The sequence below is a fragment of the Myxine glutinosa genome, chromosome 6 (assembly GCF_964187855.1).
Source record: "Myxine glutinosa chromosome 6, kmMyxGlut1.1, whole genome shotgun sequence".
NCBI classification, from domain to species: Eukaryota; Metazoa; Chordata; class Myxini; order Myxiniformes; family Myxinidae; genus Myxine; species Myxine glutinosa.
Genome location: NC_136266.1, coordinates 138848798 through 138869308, shown reverse-complemented (window position 1 = coordinate 138869308; position 20511 = coordinate 138848798). Strand labels below are relative to the sequence as shown.

Here is a 20511-nt window from a genome sequence, read left to right as displayed (position 1 = left end):
CATTGTGTGCCTGAACTCTCGCAACCACAGCTGCCTGCATCGATGTACCACTCATGGACCACATGTCTGTGGCTGAGCACCACTTATGGACCCCATGGGTTGGGGCATGGCCCCTCTGCTGGAGCCGGCCATGATGGCCCGAGATCTTGCTGGCGGACCTCGGTAACGTGGCATACAGGTGAACCACCCCGAGTCGGCCCCTGTGGGCCCTAAATAAAAAAAACACAATGGACACGTTCTGTGCTTATTATGTCAAAATAGGCCGCCAGCAAGAAGAACATGAAGAAAGACAACATCAGGATGAACATTGGCCAGCAGAGGGAGCCGAAGAGCAAGACCACCAGCAGGGTTGTTTATTATGAACTGTGGTGACTGTGCACTGACTGGTGCGGTTTTTTTTGGTGCTTTATGGTGCTGATTTTTGGTGCTGGTGCGTCGATGCAGCGCAGGCTGTTCCCCCCCCCCCCCCCCCCCCCCCAAAAGAACAATCACAGATCCTGGGTTAGCTTTGTAAATACCAATAGCGTCAATTGTAAATAATGTTCCCCACCGTTCATGTATAGTTTGAAGACAATTCCGCAATTCGGGTAGCTGTGGGCGTAAATCTGTTAGGCAGGATGCAATGCAGCAGGGGGACATACTTATCTGTGTTTTAAAACCGTCACACTCAGGGTCAGGTTAAATGCAGAGGGAACTACACCTACGTGCCACACTAAAGTTAAGGTTTTATAGGCCCGGGGACGTGCCTAGAGGATGAGGGTGCAGTGTTGTGGATTTGAGAATTGTTGTAAATATCACCCTGTGTAGTGTAATGAGAATTGTTGTAAATATCACCCTCCGTAGTGTAAAGGTCACAGGTCGTCCTCCTAGATACTCCATATACATACACGTAGCCAATCATATACCCTCTTAAGTAGTTATCTCCTTATTATGTGTATTAGTTTAAGGCTGTGTCTTCCATTAATTGACACTGCATTGCACCGAATTCAAATAAGGTAGATTCCCTTTCATTCCCAAAGCCCCCCATTCCCAAAGCCTCGAATGCCAACTGCATTCGCCCTGCATTATCCACGAGGTAATCTCGGAGAAGAAAGGCGTGGCCCCCACCTCATCATGAAGGGTGGAGCCCTGAGCGACCAACCAAGGCTCAGGGGTTTGGCTTGAGATGGCGGAGAGAGAACGATCGGGGAGGTTCGCGAAGGTTCGAGGGTGTGGCCTATATAACCCGTCACGCGACGCCCCCAAGAGAGCTGCGTGATCCAGGGGATGAGAGAGGGATGTCCCATGAGCTTTGAACCACCGCAGCTTGAACCAGCGCAGCTTTAACCACCGCAGCTTTAACCACCACAGCTTTGAGCTTTGACGGCAGTTTCGACCGTGGCCGCGAAGGAACGCGCCGTGCGAAACCGATCGAGAAGGGGCGGCGACTGCTCACTCCCGGCCCGACTGTGCTCCGGTTCCAGTTGAACCTTCCTCTCCTTCCCGCCATTCGTTCCTGCCTTCATTTCACATTCGTGTGAGTCTGACCGTCGTCTGTCTTTTGTCTTGTCCTGGGGTTAAGTAAGACTAAATAGGTAAGCTAGCACTGTGTCTTCTGGTCCTTCCATTCTTTCTGTCTCTTTTATTATCCTTCCTTCTCCTTGGTTTCTTTTGACTTGTAAATAGTAGTAATATATCATATTTGTTCTTCCTACTTTTGCCTTCTTCTTCTTCACATCCGTTCGTCTTTGAGGTTTCCACATTGAACACCTGTGGCACGGTTTGGCCAACGTTAAAGAATCGGGTCAGTTACCTGCTAATGGTTCGTGCCGCGGTTGCTAAACCGCTCGCAATTAACATCTGTCCGCGGTCGCGAACGAGGTTGCGCACCTGCCTCTCCGGAGGGAGCTTGTGCAACTTCAGGACTCACGTCAGGTCAGTCATAGACGAGGGGATTAATTCCCCCTTGATAAGGGGAAAAGAGGCCGACGTAGAGATCCGCAACAATATATATATATATATATATATATATATATATATATATATATATATATATATATATATATATATATATATACACACTTACATACATACATAGAGTTGGTCCCCGAAATTCTCAGGATCTACCAATATACCTTCTTGAATTAATTGTATGCACTTTATCATCACTGCTACCTACATACCACCATAAATTATTTATTTATATGCATTACTGTATTTCCACTACCTACATATTGATTTCGTTAGTTGGTTATTCAAATGTATAAAATATACACATCCCATGTTTAAGGTGCAGGTGGGTATCGTGTCCTCAATGAAGACTTTCATCTTTGTTTTGTATGCTCTATACATGCCATACATGCCCATTTTGCTCCGCTTACTCCTCTCAATGTTCTTTCCACTCCTTCCACATTCCTGACACAGTCTAACCTTCTATCACCCTCTCTTATCTTCCGATTTTCAATTTAGCTTAACCCCAACCTCCTCTTCCCCCACCCACACCAACAACCAACCACCTCACGGCCCCCCCTCCCCCACTCTTCCACCTATCCTACCCTCCCCTCCCCACTAAAAAAAACTTTCACAAAAATGGTCAACAAAAACAAATTATGTTTTATCAAATTCAACTTCACGTTGTATGTAAAATGGCATTCATCGAGGAATATTCATCTTTATGAGAGTACACTATCAGAAAAATTCTTAACTTCACCCACAATCACCTCTTATTGTACAAGTTTAATACAACTTTTTAAATCATGGTGCAACGTACCAGCAAATCCTTCATTATCAATTTGGCAGTTATCAAACAAACAATATAAAGCATCAAAGATATGCAAAACAGATTTAAAATGTACTTCCATGGATAAACATAAACTGGAGGAAAATCGACAAATATTACTCAACAAATATAGAACAGATGCGTTTTTGGTAAGGTACAGTATTCCCATATTACCATACAATCCACAGCAGAAAAGTCGTGGTACGAAGCTCAGGAGTGAATAAATCCTGCAGTCTGCCAAGCTTATCCTGGAGAGGAGAGGCATGCAAAAGCAAAGCAGTGGAAGTCAGTTCATATGGCTTCAGGAATAATGTGAGCGTTTGTCAAGACGATGATATGGTCTTTGCCAATTGATCCAATGCTTGCTTCAAATACAATTTTATTCTTGGGAAAAATGCCAGGGACATAAAAAGGGCCCTTTATATGGTATGTGACAAACTATAGAAAAGAAGGGACATTCCATAGTGTTGTAAAACAAAACCCAGATCTCTTCCAAGAAACGAGGTTTTATTGAACTATATCTCTACTCAGCCGAAAACAAAATAATGTAGATCATTAGCACTACAAAGAAAGCAATTCAAACTTACATCTCCTAGCTTCCAGCAAGCAAGCAATTACGTACCTAGTAAATCCCAATAGTCTCGGCACTGGGTTACAGAATGCCACCAGCCATGCAACGAAAGGACCAAACTTATATAAGCTCCCTCAAGGTCGTCCCTTCACCTGAATAGTCTCTTCACTCAGCTCGAGACATTACATCATATTTCATCACACATAGCTTGTAGAAAATGCCAAACAATAGAAAAGAAAGGACATTTAAAAAAAATCTCGTGTGCATGCTGGATTACCCTTGTGTTCTTAGGAGGAACCAAATAATGCTCTAGAAAAGTTCATATAAAGGGGTGCCCTACATATATATGTTAAAACCCACCAGTACGTAAAGTTTTCTGTGTACCTTGAAAACGAAAACGCATAAGATAATGTGCATGTGTGTGAAATCCAATTTTTTCAAAAAAATTAATAAAGCTAGTGTATACTATGTACCAACCAATTGCAGACATGTTGGGTGTGATGTATTCTTCGGGCCAAGCATTGGGTAAGCGCGATGTGTGTATACATGGATTAGATGAAAGAATTGTACACGTGTGCAGTGCAGCCTCTTTTACCAATCCCTTTTGGACCATAATTGCACATTAAATAAACTTGCAAGTGTTGACATTGCAGACATATTGGACAAACATGACATATACATGATGACTACTGATGATAATTGGAGATGATGGATGAATTGCATATGCACACCTACTTCTGCAATAGAATAGAAAACTAATATTATGTTTGGCATTTTAATTTTTGACAGAAAAATGAAGGACCGCAAATAGGTCCCTTTGAAACCAAGAGACTAACTGCATTGAAAATAGATTTACTTCTTCATGTATCTGTATGAATCAAATTGGCACCCCTTTAAATGAACTTTTCTAGAGCATTATTTGGTTCCTCTGAAGGAACCTGAAGCATGTGGCTACGTTTACTGAAGTATGTGGTGACGTTTCATCAAAATTGTGTTTGGTTCAAGCAATAATGACTGAAGTGTTACAGACTCACTCACTCACCGAACTAAACGCCAGGTGAGCTAATAACAACAGTAGGTACTGCAAACAATTTTTATTTATGATACTTTTGATGTGATGATACCGATGATGATGGAGTCAGAATCCAGTGAACTCCTCTGAAGAGGCAGCCTCCAATTATATTCAGGCTCCATGTCCACCAATGCCACAATGGAATCAGGGGACAATGCCACAATGGAATCAGGGGACAATGCCACAATGGAATCAGGGGCAATGCCACAATGGAATCAGGGGACAATGCCACAATGGAATCAGGGGACAATGCCACAATGGAATCAGGGGACAACTCAAACTTAGAAGTTAAGGCTAGAAGCTATGGCTCAGAGCCTCGGGCTAGGAGTTAGGGCTAGGAGTTAGGGCTAGGAGCTAGGGCAAATATAGGCCTAGGAGTTAGGGCTAGGAATTAAGGTGGTTTGGACACAGGTGTTGTGTTAGCAGTGTTAGCTTAGTTAACTAACACACAGTGTTAGCCTGGTGTTGTCTTAGCGGTTAGGGCACAGGCTTGGGATCCTAGGATCCCGAGTTCGAATCCAGGTCAATCGCTGAATTAACGCCAGGGGGTTTGAGTCATCCTGTCATCCTTCCGAGGTCGGCAAATTGAGTACAAGCTTGCTGGGATGAATGATCCCGGTGTGTACCCCGATCTAGAATAGGTACACCGTATCCCTGTGCATTGTAAGAGGCGATCAAGGGTTGGCGTCAGGAAGGGCATTTGGCCATAAAAACATTGCCTCAAACAGGGAACCATGATTATCATGGGGCCTGCAAGGCTAACCCCGCTCTAGCGGGGAAAAATGGGCTTAAAACGATCATTCATTCATATTCATTCATTCATTCAGTTAAGCCGCTAAGGGAATAGGCTTGGGCTAAGAATTAGGGATCTTTGTTCCTTTCACATTTCTTTATACTTTTCACATTTCTCCTTATCCATTCTAATTCTTGCTTGTTCTTTCTTTCTCCATTTCTTAATCTATCTGTCCAAGGAGAAGTAAATTCTTTTTCTGGAAGGTTGACTTGGCTGTCTGTGCCTGGATGGGCTTGAGGGTTGTGGAGTAGCAGCTGAAACCCGAATCCTATCCAGGTTCCTCCTGATGACTCAATCTTTGCTCTTTGCTTATTCGGGTTCCTTCTGATGACTCCAATGCAGTATTTGGTTTTCTGTTTCGTTACTAACTCAGCTCAAATAGCACCTTTGCAAACAGAACATATGAGCGCAACAAAGATAGATCACAATGAGGAGGAGAATAATGGACAACAGAATGATGAAGAAGAAGAGGAGGTTGACAATGAACAGCATAGGCTGGAAGAGGAGATGGCTAATAAAATCGAGGAAATCAAACTAATATCATGCAGGCAAAGACTGCAACCCTACCGCATAAATAAAAAAAACACAACAAACTGTAGACGCAACAAAGGAGAATAAACCAGTCAATAAAATGCTCCCGAAATCACCTAATCTGCGAGAAATAAATGGTGAGTTTTGCAGCAGCACTGTATGTCAGACAGAAAATAACAGGCAAACAACGCAAAAAAGATAGATCTGATAATCTGAACAGAAAGAAAACATCTCCATGGAAACAGATTGGAGAAGCAGATAGACTAACTGAGAAAAAAACGGGACAAATAGAACAATGAAAGAACGGAAACAGAAGCCCAACGCTCAAGAAAAGAATCACACAAATAAAAAAGAAATTAAACATCGAAAACAATGGGCTAGAACCATTAGCTGCCCTTAATAAGCTCCAAATACAACATATAGCAGGGAAAATAAAGAAAAATATGTTGAGGCCAACAACAGAAGAAAGCAAAATCAACAGTTTGACAACAACCCAAAAAGTTCTACAGAGAACTAGGGAAACAAAAAATGTGGCAACTCCCCCCAAAAAAGCGGGTTCTTGAAAAATTCTGTAAAGGGATATACGAAGACGAAAGAGAACACAACAAGGAAGCAGATTGGATACAACATTTGGAAAAGAAAAAGCAACATCTACAGGAAATGCACCCAATGGTAATAGATGAAGAGAAAATCATAAAACATCTGGCAAAAGCACCAAACTTCAAATGCCCAGGCCCAGATGGGATCCCAAACTACAAAGGTACACATATACTGTAAATGGATGATCAACAACTCTTCACAATGAATGATAACAAATTGGCAGTTGGGTTTCTGTTCTGACATGCACTGCAACTGTACGACCTTGTATAGAAAGGTGTGTTTTATTATTATTATTTTTTTTTTTAAAGTTTTTTTTGTATACAGTATCGAGGCTCGTGAAAGAGCTAACATTTATCACACAAAAAAATCAAACAGACACACAAAGTATATAATAAGGGGAGCGGTAGACAAGATGGGGAGAGAGGGGGAAGCACACAAACAACATTTGAGAGCAGGGACATCGGGAGATCTGTGGGAGGGAGAGGGCTTGGGGGGGAGGAGGTGTGGGGAAGGGGGGGTGGGGGGGAGGGGTGGGAGAAGTATAAAACACAAGGACACTGCAAGGACTTCCAGGAAGGAACTTGGTATTTGAAAAAAGTGAATCTGGGGTGAAAATTAGCGGGGGTAGAAAAGATCAAGGTTTTGGATGGGGGAAGATAAGAGATGGTGGTGAACAGCTGTTTTAAAGACCTGGAGGGAGGAGTGGGATTGAAGAGAGTGATGGAGTTTGTTCCAGAGGTGGAAGAAAAGAGGAATGAAGGAGTGAATGTGAGCAGAGAGTCTTGATTTTGGCAGTTTAACCATAAGAGGGTTGCAGGCAGATCTTGTGCGACCTGTAGGAATATTTGGGGGACATAGCACAGAGAGAGCTGGGGGAGCAAGGCCAGAGAGGAGTCGGTAGAAGCCAGAAAGACCACCAACCTGCCTGCAGTGAGTAAGTGAAAGGCCCTCGGAGTTAGCTTCATCACGGGAGATTCCAATGATTCTGAAAGCTTTGGTTTCAACAGCGTGAAGCCGAGCTATATGTGGGGCAGGAGCACCGGCCCAGAGGGGAGAACAGTATTCCATTGAGCTGTGGATGAAAACCTTGTATGTGGTGAGGAGCTCAGGTGTGCCAAGGAAGGACTTTGCACGACGGTTTCTTTCTAAATCATGTCCAATCAATTGAATTGGCCTTATGTGGACTCCAATCAATTTGGAGAGAGATCTCAAGGATGATCAAAGGAAATTGAATGCACCTGAGCTCAATTTGGAGTCATAGCAAAGGTGGTGAATACTTATTCACTCCAGATATTTCAACTTTTCATTTTTAATTATTTTGCAATTAGAAAAAGAAAAAAAAAATCCACTTTTACCTTATGTGGTATTATGTGTAGATCAGTGACAAAAAAAATAAATCTCAATTTCATCCATTTTTTATTCTGGCTGTAACAAAAAAAATGTGAAAAAGGTGAAGGGATGTCAATGCAGTCGGACCCCGCTATTCGCGGTTCTGCTATTCGCGGGTTCTGCATATTCGTGGTTGATAAATTGAGACTTCCTTCTCTATTCGTGGCCCTACGTCCCCTGTATTCATGTTTTTTTTGCAGGCGCAAACAACAAAACATCTTCTACGAGAAGCGAGCGCGACCTGCTTCTACATTCCCTGTGCTGTGCTTCGCGTTTTCACAGCCAAGCGAGCTTTGCGGGATATCCCACCATTCAAGCTGCAAATAGCTTCACGTGATATCCCACCGTTCACACAGTAAACATTGCTTGGAAACATTGCTGCGCAGCATGCTTCATGGGATATCCCGCCATTCACACGATGAATAGCTTCATGTGATATCCCGCCGTTCACACGGTAAACATTGCCTGGAAATATTGCTGTGCAGCATGCTTCATGGGATATCTCGCCATTCACGCTGTGAATAGCTTCACGTGATATCCCACTGTTCACACGGTAAACATTGCTTGGAAACATTGCTGTGCAGAATGCTTCGAGGGACATCCCACCATTCACACGGGTAAATATTGTTTGGAAACATTGCTGTGCAGCATGCTTCGAGGGATATCCCACTGTTCACAGGGTAAACATTGCTTGGAAACATTGCTGCGCAGTATGCTTCGCAGGATATCCCACTGTTCACACGGTAAACATTGCTTGGAAACATTGCTGCGCAGCATGCTTCACAGGATATCCCACTGTTCACACGGTAAATATTGCTTGGCAAACATTGCTATGCGAGATATCCTGTCATTCACACGGTGAACAGCTTTGCGGCATGCTTCACATGATACCCCAACAGACAGTAAGCATTGCTTCACAAGATATCCCGCCATTCACACCGTTAACAGCTTCGCGGGATATTCCACCAGCTGCATGACACGTCATCCCCGCGAGTTACTGTACAGAATGAAAACACTCCACAGTATCTATGAGTGTAATTAACTGTCTCATGTTTTTCCCCATTGAAACAATGGCACGGCATTCATTCGTGGATTTTCAGACATTTGTGGGATTTTCATTGACATTCGCAGATTTCCACGATTCGGGAACCAATCTCTACTTTTTTTTCCATTGAAACAATGCCCCGCCATTTGCAGATCCGCAATTCTTAACACTTTCCAGGAATGTATCCCCCACGAATTCCAGGAATGTATCCACAAAATATATGAATAGCGAGGTCCAACAGTACTCTGAAGGCACTATTTTATCAGTTCTTCTTTATGGCCACATAAACCCACCTTTTATTGTGGGGGTCGCCGGGGGAAGCTTGGTCCGAATCTTCACGAACTGGCTGGCCATACCTGACGTTCGACTAGTTAGGGCAGGAATTTGGAATTTAGTCACGATACCGGGCGATAGCTCACCCACTCTTAGCGAAGAACACCTGGGATCTTTAACGTACACCAACGAATTCTGGCAGGCAGGATGCCTATTTAACATCCATCCGAGGGACAGCGCACACACACTGGTGAATCACCCTGCCTGTGAAACACTGGGATGACCGTTTAAAGCTGGGTCGGGAATCAAACCCAAGCGAGACAGCTTAGAGGCGAGTGTGCATACCTCGAGGCCATCCTGTCATATATTTTGTCATCACATCTGAATTAATTAAATATCCTATTTGACATATACTTTCGCACCCCACTGTATGTACATTGTTATACGTTATTGGGTGTGTCTTGGACTGTTACAACTCACTTCTAGAACATTTCGAACAACCCAAGTATATTTAATATGGGTGAAATGAGGTACGTTTCCATACCTCATATGGTCAATATATGCCGGAGTCTTGATTCACTTACCGTGGACACCATTTCAAATGCCAATGAAGGTAGTCAAAATATTAGTTTTGGATGAAATCATACGATTTACCTGACTTTCGTTACAAAATAGATGCACTTACATTCTGTTCGTCTTGATAAGTCAAAATTCATCATCCCATTCTCAACAGAAACGTTATCTTTGCCAAATCAGTCAAAATCACACAAACTTGAATGTATTTCAGGATATTGTAACGACATCGACACCAACGTGGTTACACAAATTAAAATCAAAACCCCAATGAAAACAAAACTCCACCTCTTTCAATCTCCGACTTCATTCCTGAAATTCCTAGTAGTGTCAATTTGTTGCCCTCTCTCATGCAATTTGTTTTATACCGTGTACCCCTTCCATACCTCTCCCCCTCCCCCCAAGCCCTCTTCCTCCCACAGATCTTCTGTTGTCCCTGTTCTCTACTGTTGTGCTTGTGTGCTTCCCTCTCTCCCCATCTTGTCTCCCCCCCCCTCCCTTTATTGTTTTATGTGTCCGTTTATGTTTTTTGTCTTTTATGTGCTAATATGTGTGTAATGTGCTCGCTCTTACACGTGCCTCGAACTTTTATACAAAAAAAAAAAAAAAAAAAATCAAAAAAAAATTTTTTTTTTTTTTAAACTTGATGAATGAGCAGTTTGGAATGCACATGTCACCTGCTGGCATCCATGGCTGGATAAAGTTCCAAGCGGCATTGGGACGTCATTATCAGCTGCTATCCTTCGTAGGGTTGCTTGTGCTTTGTCCACTTTTCCATTGAGGACATCAAAACGTGCGCTTTCAGGAAGCCACTGCAATCGGACCACAATGGGATGGAGAAATCCTGAGGACCTGGACATAATGCAGAGTGTACGTGTACGACATTCAAAATAAACAGCAACGCTGGAGTTCAATTTCTAAACGATGCACTAAGTTACAGTAGAAACCAAATTCAATGAGGAGAATGAGAATAGTGATGAAATAAAAACAGGATAATGGTCAATCAATTAATTAAGTCTGCAAATATTGCAAAAATTTTGCCCTCACCCTCCTCGTCCTCCTCACCCTCACCCTCCTCCCAATTGCCCCACACTCCGATCACTTCCCAAACTTCTTTCCTATCTCTACCCAACTGCCACCACACACTATCCTCATTTTCTTCCCCTATCAATCTCCTTTTCTCAATTTTAATTCTCTCAATTTATAACTGCCATAAAACAGTCCACTACCCTTCTTTACTAGTCTTTTGATCTCAGATGGACTCTAAACTTATAAGTTTGGTGATTTTGTCCATTCATTACATACCAATTCATGATTCTTGTATTGCCGAGTATCTCTCCATCTCTCTAGTCTTTTTTTCTTTCCAGCTGCCCCTCTCTTATTTTCTTCCCTTTACCTGTACTAGGGCATTGCCCGTACTATATCTATATCTAAAATTATATCCCCCCCCCTCTATTTACATGAAATGGTTTGGTCCAAAGCGAACGGCTTCCGGAGTTTGGTAAAGAAATCGCCATCGCGTGCACAAACGCGCAGGAAAGCGAATGAATCGCAAATTCGTTTTTATTAGTTTTAAAACATAGTTTAACGCCAACATAGTTTGCAAACGTGAAATAAATGAATACGCTCTCAAATGTGCCATCCGAGGCAGAGTGTGTCCGCCACGTTCGGCACACGCGATAGTTCGCTGCTCTCTGATTGGTTGAATCGTTTTTTGGACATAGCTCGGTAAGTAATTGTCCGATTAATATGAAACCTTGAAAAGGCACATCCTCGGGTCCCCAGCAATATACCTGGCAAGTTAAAAGTATATCGGACCCGTGGTTGTCGAGAAACAGCGGTCACAGACAAACAAACGTACAAACGTACAAACAGAGATTACTGGAATTATAGATAGACTAGGGCATGCCCGTACTATATCTATATCTAAAATTATATCCCCCCCCGCCCCCTCTATTTACATGAAATGGTTTGGTCCAAAGCGAACGGCTTGCGAGTGGTGACAATCCCCCCCCTCTATTTACATGCAATGGTTTGGTCCAAAGCGAACGGCTTCCGGAGTTTGGTAAAGAAATCGCCATCGCGTGCACAAACGCGCAGGAAAGCGAATGAATCGCAAATTCGTTTTTATTAGTTGTAAAACATAGTTTAACGCCAACATAGTTTGCAAACGTGAAATAAATGAATACGCTCTCAAATGTGCCATCCGAGGCAGAGTGTGCCCGCCACGTTCGGCACACGCGATCGTTCGCTGCTCTCTGATTGGTTGAATCGTTTTTTGGACATAGCTCGGTAAGTAATTGTCCGATTAATATGAAACCTTGAAAAGGCACATCCTCGGGTCCCCAGCAATATACCTGGCAAGTTAAAAGTATATCGGACCCGTGGTTGTCGAGAAACAGCGGTCACAGACAAACAGACGTACAAACGTACAGACAGAGATTACTGGAATTATAGATAGATTATCCTTTTGTGTCTTCTGTCTATCTGTCTCTTCTCTCCCTCTGTTGTCTCTTCATTTCCTCTTTCTACTCGTACATTTAGATTTGTGTCCTCTTCCCATTCCTTATTCTGCCTGAAGTTAAAAATTTGTTTTGACACGTGATTTTTTTTTCCTGATTACACCTCATCAGAGACTATTGCATTTGTGTCCATTTATTAGTCTGTTTTGTCTGTCTGCACAATGTGCTAACTGAGGCCACAAACACCACCTAGTTGGAGCCAGAATTACACGTTATCTTTTTCAACCGAGTACCTCAAGAAAGTACGTACAATTAAAATGCGTACAGGTGCAGACTATGGTAAATAAAAAAAATGCACAGATGTACACATTAAAATGTATACAGAAGGTATGTACTTTATAGATGTAAAATATGCGTCTATAAGGTATTATCATGGTTCTTCTGGGTGTCGCTTCTGGATAACTCTGAGACGACAGTGTGTCTACTAGACCCTGGATGCCATTTGCAACTATCAACCCTAGTCGGATCCTCCCACCCAAAGTCGGTTTACCATACCCGTGAGTTAAGCGAGGCAATTTGGGGACCGTACTGGCAGTTACATAACAGACACTTTCAGCTGAGCGAAACTAACATCACATAATCGCACCTGAGATTGAACTTGGATAACAAATTTGAGTTGGCCAAACTGAATCTTATGTCGCCTCAGTCTTATGTCGCCATCAAAATGGACAGAATAAGTCAACACAGTTTCTTAAAGAAATGGCCTTTATTACTTGTAACAAAAAAACAAAAAACAGGCTAGTATTTACAATGGCCGGCCAAGCACATATTTACAGGAAGATGGAACAATGAAATGGCACAAATGAAAATCCCCTACACATAATTCACACTCTCGGATCCTTATCTGCAATTACTTAACACTCTGCAGTATGTATGCCGACATCATGCATCCAATCTGGAAGGGAGAGATTGGTGATTGGCAAAGAATGATGGGCTGAATGATTGTTGAAGATGATGAGATGTCAAAGTATGTACAATTAGAACATGAGTATGTCTATAAAGTATACACAATTAGAACGTGAGTATGTCTATAAAGTATATACAATTAGAATGTGAGTATGTCTATAAAGTACAGCAATACCCCGGCCTACGTCATTAATTGGTTCCATAAGCCGTGACGTAACTCTGTTTTTGACGTAAAGCCTTAAAATGAAGACAAACACCGTAAAACTAGAGTAAATAACTGGAGGAGGCTGCGGCTTTGCCCTGAATCTTTGCCACTCCCCGTCGGGAGTCCCTCCGTTGTTTTCTATCGGTCGGGTCTTCTCATCGAACACGGTGACCGGCACGGACATGTCGACCGTGAGCTGGCTTGTGTGCCGAGTGGCTCCGCGGCCTGCTTCACCACGGCATGCTTTACCCAACGTGTCCGAGCAGTTTCACCGGTGGTTGTGTCGTGTCGTCTGTGACGAACGAACGAGCTCAGGGTTCCGTGAACCCGGCCGCCCCGGGGATCGGCGCTCGCCTCCTAGTCGTAGGCGTGCCCCGTCTTTCCTCAAGCGGCCGAAGTTGCTTGCTTCTTTATTTTTGGACGATGCGATATACGCAGAAACGACGACGTACAGGCACGCATTTGCAAATCCATGCACATGTGGACATGAACACGTCGATCGGTTCGTCGACGCCGCATGCTGGCGAGGTGCCCGACGAGGAACCCCGGCTCGAGGCATGACACGGTCACGGTCCTCCGAGCCGGCATCGTCGTCATGTTTCGCCGTTGCCACGTTGCGTTGGTTGTTTTACACAGTAAAGGAATAATCACAAAAAGAACAGCGAAAGGCAAAGCAAGCACGCGACCACAGCACAGGACAAAATGCATATGGCGTCGCCTTTGTTTTGAATGAGAACCAGCAGGTACGCGTACGTATACATACATTTTTTTATATTTTGATGTGCTTTTTATTGTATTTTAAATTGGTTTAACCTTTACACAGTAAAGGAATAATCACAAAAATAACAGCGAAAGGCAAAGCAAGCACGCGACCACAGCACAGGACAAAATGCATATGGCGTCGCCTTTGTTTTGAATGAGAACCAGCAGGTACGCGTACGTATACATACATTTTTTTATATTTTGATGTGCTTTTTATTGTATTTTAAATTGGTTTTTTAGCTTCTTTTATTGTTAATTTTTATGTACTATTTTATTTATTTTAAATATATTTTTGCACATCCTCCTATTATGATGTCAGAGTGACGTAAAGTCGCACATAATGACGTTCGCTGAACTGAAATTTACTCTAGAAGAGTGGCGTAAAGTCGGATTTGACGTAGGTCGAAATGGCGTAAAACAGGGTATTGCTGTATATAGAATTAGAATGTGAGTATGTCTATAAAGTATATACAATTAGAACGTGAGTATGGCTGTAAAGCATGTACAATTAGAACGTGAGAAAGTCTTTAGCATGTACAATTAGAATGTGAGAAAGTCTTTAGCATGTACAATTAGAACGTGAGTATGTCTATAGCATGTACAATTACAATGTGGGTATGTCTATATCATGTACAATTAGAACGTGAGTATGTCTGCAGTATTGTTACGTTTGTGGGGGTAGAGGATGAAATACCATCGTGGAGATGGGACTGTGTAGGGTAGCATGGCCTGCGGGAGAGTAGGAAGCCCATCTCGATGTATGCAAGTAGAAAAACTGTGTGAGCTTCAGGTTGTTTATGTGTTCTTCACACGGGGGGGGGGGGGGGGGGGTGAAGACATGCTAATTAGCTCTAGAGGGTTTAAGATGAATCTCCCCAGTATGTGATTGCCTCCTGTGATTTCCTCTATATTCTTACAATTATAACAAGCATTACGCCTAGGTCCCCCATCGGTGAAGTGACGTGTGTTGACAAAGTGGAAGACGCAAGGTGGCCATCTTGGATTTTGACGTGGCGACACAATATTCAATAGCGTTCTCCCTTATGCGTAGATACACCGACACACCAGATTAGAAGTTAGTCATTCGTTTATTTTTCAAGATATTTTGCTCACAAGGTTCAGACATATATATGGTGGCGGCAATATTGGATTTTGACGTGGCGACCCAATTTTCAATAGCGTTCTTCCTTATGCGTAGATACACCCACACACCAGATTATAAGTTAGTAGTTCGTTTATTTTTCAAGATATTTCGCTCACAAGGTTCAGACATATATATGGTGGCGGCCATCTTGGATTTTGACGTGGCGACCCAATTTTCAATAGCTTTCTTCCTTATGCCCAGGTACACCCAAACACCATATTAGAAGTTGGTACTTCGCTTATTTTTTCAAGACATTCCGCTCACAAGGTTCAGACATACATGGTGGCGGCCATCTTGGATTTTGACGTGGCGACCCAATTTTCAATAGCGTTCTTCCTTATGCCTACATACACCCACACACCAGATTAAAAGTTGGTACTTCGCTTATTTTTCAAGATATTCCGCTCAAGGTTCAGACATACATGGCGGTGGCCATCTTGGATTTTGACGTGGTTGCACCTACACCAAATTAGAATTCGGTCCTTTGCGTACGCATGCACGCATGGGAAAACCATAGTCCCCCTTTCGCTCCGCGGTGCGACAAGGGACAAGCTGGCCATAAAAACCCACAACTTTACAATTACAACAACAACAATAACAACGCTCCATTAAAGCACAACTACCGGCATAAATGACAGTACCCGGACATTACGATGCACAAAAAGCGTTACGCCCAGGTCCCCCCGTCGTTGAAGTGATGCGAGTTGACAAAGTGGAAGATGCAAGGTGGCCATCTTGGATTTTGACGTGGCGACCCAATTTTCAAGAGTGTTCTTCCTTATGCCTGGATACACCCACACACCAGATTAGAAGTTGGTACTTCGCTTATCTTTCAAGATATTCCGCTCAAGGTTCAGACATACATGGCGGCGGCCATCCTGGATTTTGATGTGGCGACCCAATTTTCAATAGCGTTCTTCCTTAGGCCTAGATACACCTACACGCCAGATTAGAAGTTGGTACATCGCTTATTTTTCAAGATATTCCACTCACAAGGTTCAGACATACATGGCGTCAGACATACATGGCGGCGGCCATCTTGGATTTTGACGCGGCGACCTAATTTTCAATAGGGTTCTTCCATATGCCTAGCTGCACCCACACACCAAATTAGAATTTGGTCCTTCGCTTACGCACGCATGCACGGACGCACGCACGCACACACACACGGACGCACAAACCATAGTCCCCCTTTCGCTCTGCAGTGCGACGGGGGACAATAAACCCCGCCTCAAATGAATCGTAATCGGCAACTAGGCCCCGCCCAGTAGAGGTGGAGAATCGGTGAGTGGTAAAGAGGGCCGGGGGGCCCCGCCCCTGCAGTGCAGGATTGGTCGGGGTGACGTCCTCGAGAAGGTTCAAGAACAGAGGAAGAAGAATCAGTGTCTCTCTCTGGTGCTGGCTTCGTGGCGGGCGGTCCCATTTCTCGTGTGCGCTTGGGGAGAACTTTTCGAAGCCCGGAAAACCTTTCAGTGTTGGAGCCAGGGGTGTTGTTGACTTGGTACTCTTCGGAGGAGTTGGGGACCGTGTTGTGCTGGCTGGTCCGGGATCGAGTGGAGACGTTTGGCTGCCTGCTGCACAGCTCGGTGTACTGGCGGCATTGTTGGGGCGCTTTGACGCGAGGTCCTCTCGTCGACCGACCCCACCAATGTGCTCGTCGAGAACAGAGCTGAGTGCCAACAAAAGGGGGGGATTTTCTTTTATTTTATTTTAATCATTCCGCTGTCTGTTGTCGTGTCTGAGTGGAGACATCTCAAGTTAGGATTATATATTTACCTCACCATCCATTTTATTTCTGTAATTCTATTTCATTAAAACCATTATTGTGCATTTTCTTTGTTGTGTCTTTTTTGCATGGTGTTGGGCTTCCGATAAAACCCCGTGGCTTTCGTCCGTGCAGGTAAGCACCCTGTTACCCTTTGTCCCGCGTGCGCCAAAAAGTACCACCAATTTTCGGCTTGATTGCCTCGGAGTAAGACCGACCGGCTACCCGTCTAAGGCTGGTCTTTATCGGCCACTGACTTGACAGTATGTACAATTAGAATGTGAGTATGTCTATAGCATGTACAATTAGAACATGAGTAGTCTATAAAGTATGTACAATTAGAACGTGAGCATGTCTATAAATTATGGCATGACAATAAAAATTCCCATGGTGCTGTTCGGAATGTTTTTTTCTCTATAAGGTACTAACTATTGGAACGCAAGTATCAAGTACAGAGTGGCCACAAAGTCCATATGCATAATAGTGTGTCCTCTGTTACTTATTTGTTTTATTTGTTTTCCAGGTACGGTTTCAGCATGACGGACACCAGTGAGTACACGATAGAAGAGACAGATTACTTGTGTTTGGGTTCACGACCGCGCACAAGAAGGAGCAAGTTTTGAAGACATAAGGACAGGATTTTCACAGAGGTTCGATAAGCCAGCTCTGACAGGTAACACAATGCGGGCATGGGAGAAAAAGACTTTTTCAACAGAAAGTGTTATTGATTTGACTTGATTTAGAGCAAGGCTCTTTTGCAGCGATTTCCCACCATTAAATCAAGACGAAGCATTTTTTTTTCAGATGAATGTGCTATTTACCTCAGCAATCAATACAGGAATGTTTATTTTTGGTGCAAAGAAAATCCTCATTTTTATGAGGAATTTGTACAGCATCCTCCTCGTCATGATGTGGGAAGCAATTTCAGAAGATCACTTGATAGGGCCATATTTTTTCGATACAAGTGTCAATCACACTGCTTATTTGAACATGCTTCAGATGTGGTTTGTTCCACAACTGCATGAGAGGTCGAGGCAACAGCTATCCTGCAACAAGATGGTGCACCAGCACATTATGCTCTCGCAGTTGGAGAATATCTCGACGACAAATTCAGTGGATAATAGATTGGACGTGGATCTGAGATAGCGTGGTCTTCCCAAAGTCCGGATTTAACAACATGTGACAACTCGCTTTGGGGCATTGTGAAAGAGGAAATTTCTCATCTCCGCCTAAACAGTTGAAGATCTCAAAACAGCTGTCAGGGGCTGCTTTTATGACCTCCAACCCTCAACATGGAAGATGTCAAGAAGAACAGGAGAGAAATTCAAATGTGTGGAGAATGGAGGGGAGCATACAGATAAATTCTAACAATTCTAACGGCGTGCATAGGGACTTTGTGGCCACTGTACATACATTTAGTACACGAATATGTCTATAATTACATATGATTGAAACGTGAATCTTTACAATAAAGCCTAAAAGGTCTCGTTGTCCTCTGAATGAACACAACTTGCATCATCAATGCACCCTCTGCACACCCCTAAACACACACCAACACCACACAAAACAAATCCTGGTGAGGATCTGCAATCTCTGATTACCATTTATAGTTTCGTTTTGTAATAATCTTGCTTCTATCAAGGTTATCTTTAAGTGATGCCTCATAATTTGTTTATATCTTTAACATATTTAATGACAAATGATAACATGTAAATACTTTACTATTTGTTTTATCTTAATGCATAATCGTGCCATTATGTGTTTGATAGTTTTTCTTTAGTTATGTGAAACTATATTTCTCATTGTTTAATGTCTCTAAGTTCTACAACTCGTAATTGCACACGATTTAGCCCAACGGCTCCCAAGAAGATGTTTAAATGACAAGAAAACTCAGGATATCAAATTGGGGAAGAAAACGGGTCAAACAATTGCAAAATAATAATTGTTTGTGGCTCACAAAGCTGAAGAGGACGAAAACGAAGAGGGGAAAGGAGGAGAATGCAAGGAACCATCGCCATCCTAACGTCGGCATCACCAAGGCGGCGAGGATCACCTCCAAAAATGATCCAATTGCCCAGAAAATCTGAACACAAAGAGAAACACTCACAACACAACATCTACCATCTTAAACGTGCACAAACCCGTCAACTTTCAATCCTGAGATCAAACTGGACATGTGTGTACGCCCATACCGAGATCAGCATGATGCACTTGGCTCGTGATTTGGTGGGAAGGAACTCGGTATACAGGGTCACACTGTTTGCACAAGGAGGGGTTAAAAAGACCATGATGTCATGAGGTCTATTTACATCACAACACCAGTAAACCGCCTGGAATGTCCAAAAGCAGCGAAATAAATTTTCAGTTTAATTGTTTCTCCCAGTACTCCCCCTGCCCCACATTCAGCAACGTCAAAAAGGATTTTTGAGGTAACAGGAAGCACTCAAAATGCCAGTGATACCTCATTTCCCATGGTGGTAAAAGTGAACTTGTCTTATTAGTTGATACGAGGGAGAAAATCCCATCAAAATGACTGGCGCACAAAACTCAACACAACGCAGCGGATAACCATCCATACAAAGTTATGAATTATGTCTGATGAATTATATGCAATCGCTCCCCCTTCTGTCTTGGGATCCTAGGATCCTGGGCTCGAATCCCGCTCAATCGCTGAATTAACGACGGGGGGGACGGGGGGGGACGGGACGGGACGGGACGGGGGGTGGGGTTGACTGTCATCCTTCCGAGGTGGGCATGTTGAGAACCAGGTCATTTGTAATTCCCTGTGTCGCGAGAGGCGACTAACAGGGTTGACGGCAGGAAGGGCTTCTGCGGGGGAAAAATGGCCTCTAAAGGTGGTACTGCTAGGGGGGTGGCCCCCTTCCAGATGACCAAGGTAACAGTTCATAGCTGGATCGGGATTCGAATCCTGGTCAGACATGAGAGGTGAGTGCATAACTCTCGGCCACATCGTCAGCCCAACTCACCACTTTATTATGCCATACCCTCGCAACAAACCATCCCCACAACAAATGGAAACACACCACAAAACACCTCAACCCACTTATACACCACAACTCTTTAGCGTGGAAGGAAAAGACATCCGAAACGTTCGAAATAAAAGTCAATAACTTCATGAAAACAGCGAATGTACTTCGCTCGAATCTTCCGGACCTCTCAAACTGGAAAACCCTCGATCCACTAGAGCTCAAATATATTTACATATTACAACATCAAAGGTAAAATTATGCTGCTACAAATCCAGCCCGTCATTTTGACAGCCTTCAATTATACTTTTCACACCAGTGAAATAAATGAACGTTTTTCTGCGGTATTTCGGTTTCAGCCAGACTGCTTGCACCAGTAAACGCATCCCTTTATTTGCGCAGTGTATAATGCCACAGATCACTGCCATGTTCAGTCCCGAACATAACAATAACCCAATGCGCATACAGTCGTAGCCAAAAATATTGGCACCCTTGCACTTTTTCAAATAATGCACCATTCCTTCCAGAAAATTGTTGAAATTAAAGAATATTTTGGTATCCACAAATGTATTTCTGAGGGTTGCAGTGGAAAAAAACAAAAAAAGCTAAAAAAAA

General features: G+C 43.3%; 1 protein-coding gene across 1 annotated transcript in view; it reads right to left on the bottom strand.

Annotated features, from left to right (window-relative positions):
* SVOP (SV2 related protein) overlaps window positions 1-20511 on the bottom strand; it is a 138066-nt gene that overhangs the window by 59270 nt on the left and 58285 nt on the right. Inside the window, exons 7-10 of the mRNA XM_068121171.2 lie at window positions 19102-19165; window positions 18867-18992; window positions 10283-10417; window positions 2933-3006 (exon numbers count right to left, since the gene is read on the bottom strand). Coding sequence (XP_067977272.2) covers window positions 2933-3006; window positions 10283-10417; window positions 18867-18992; window positions 19102-19165 — 399 coding nt within the window. The remainder of the gene's footprint in view (window positions 1-2932; window positions 3007-10282; window positions 10418-18866; window positions 18993-19101; window positions 19166-20511) is intronic.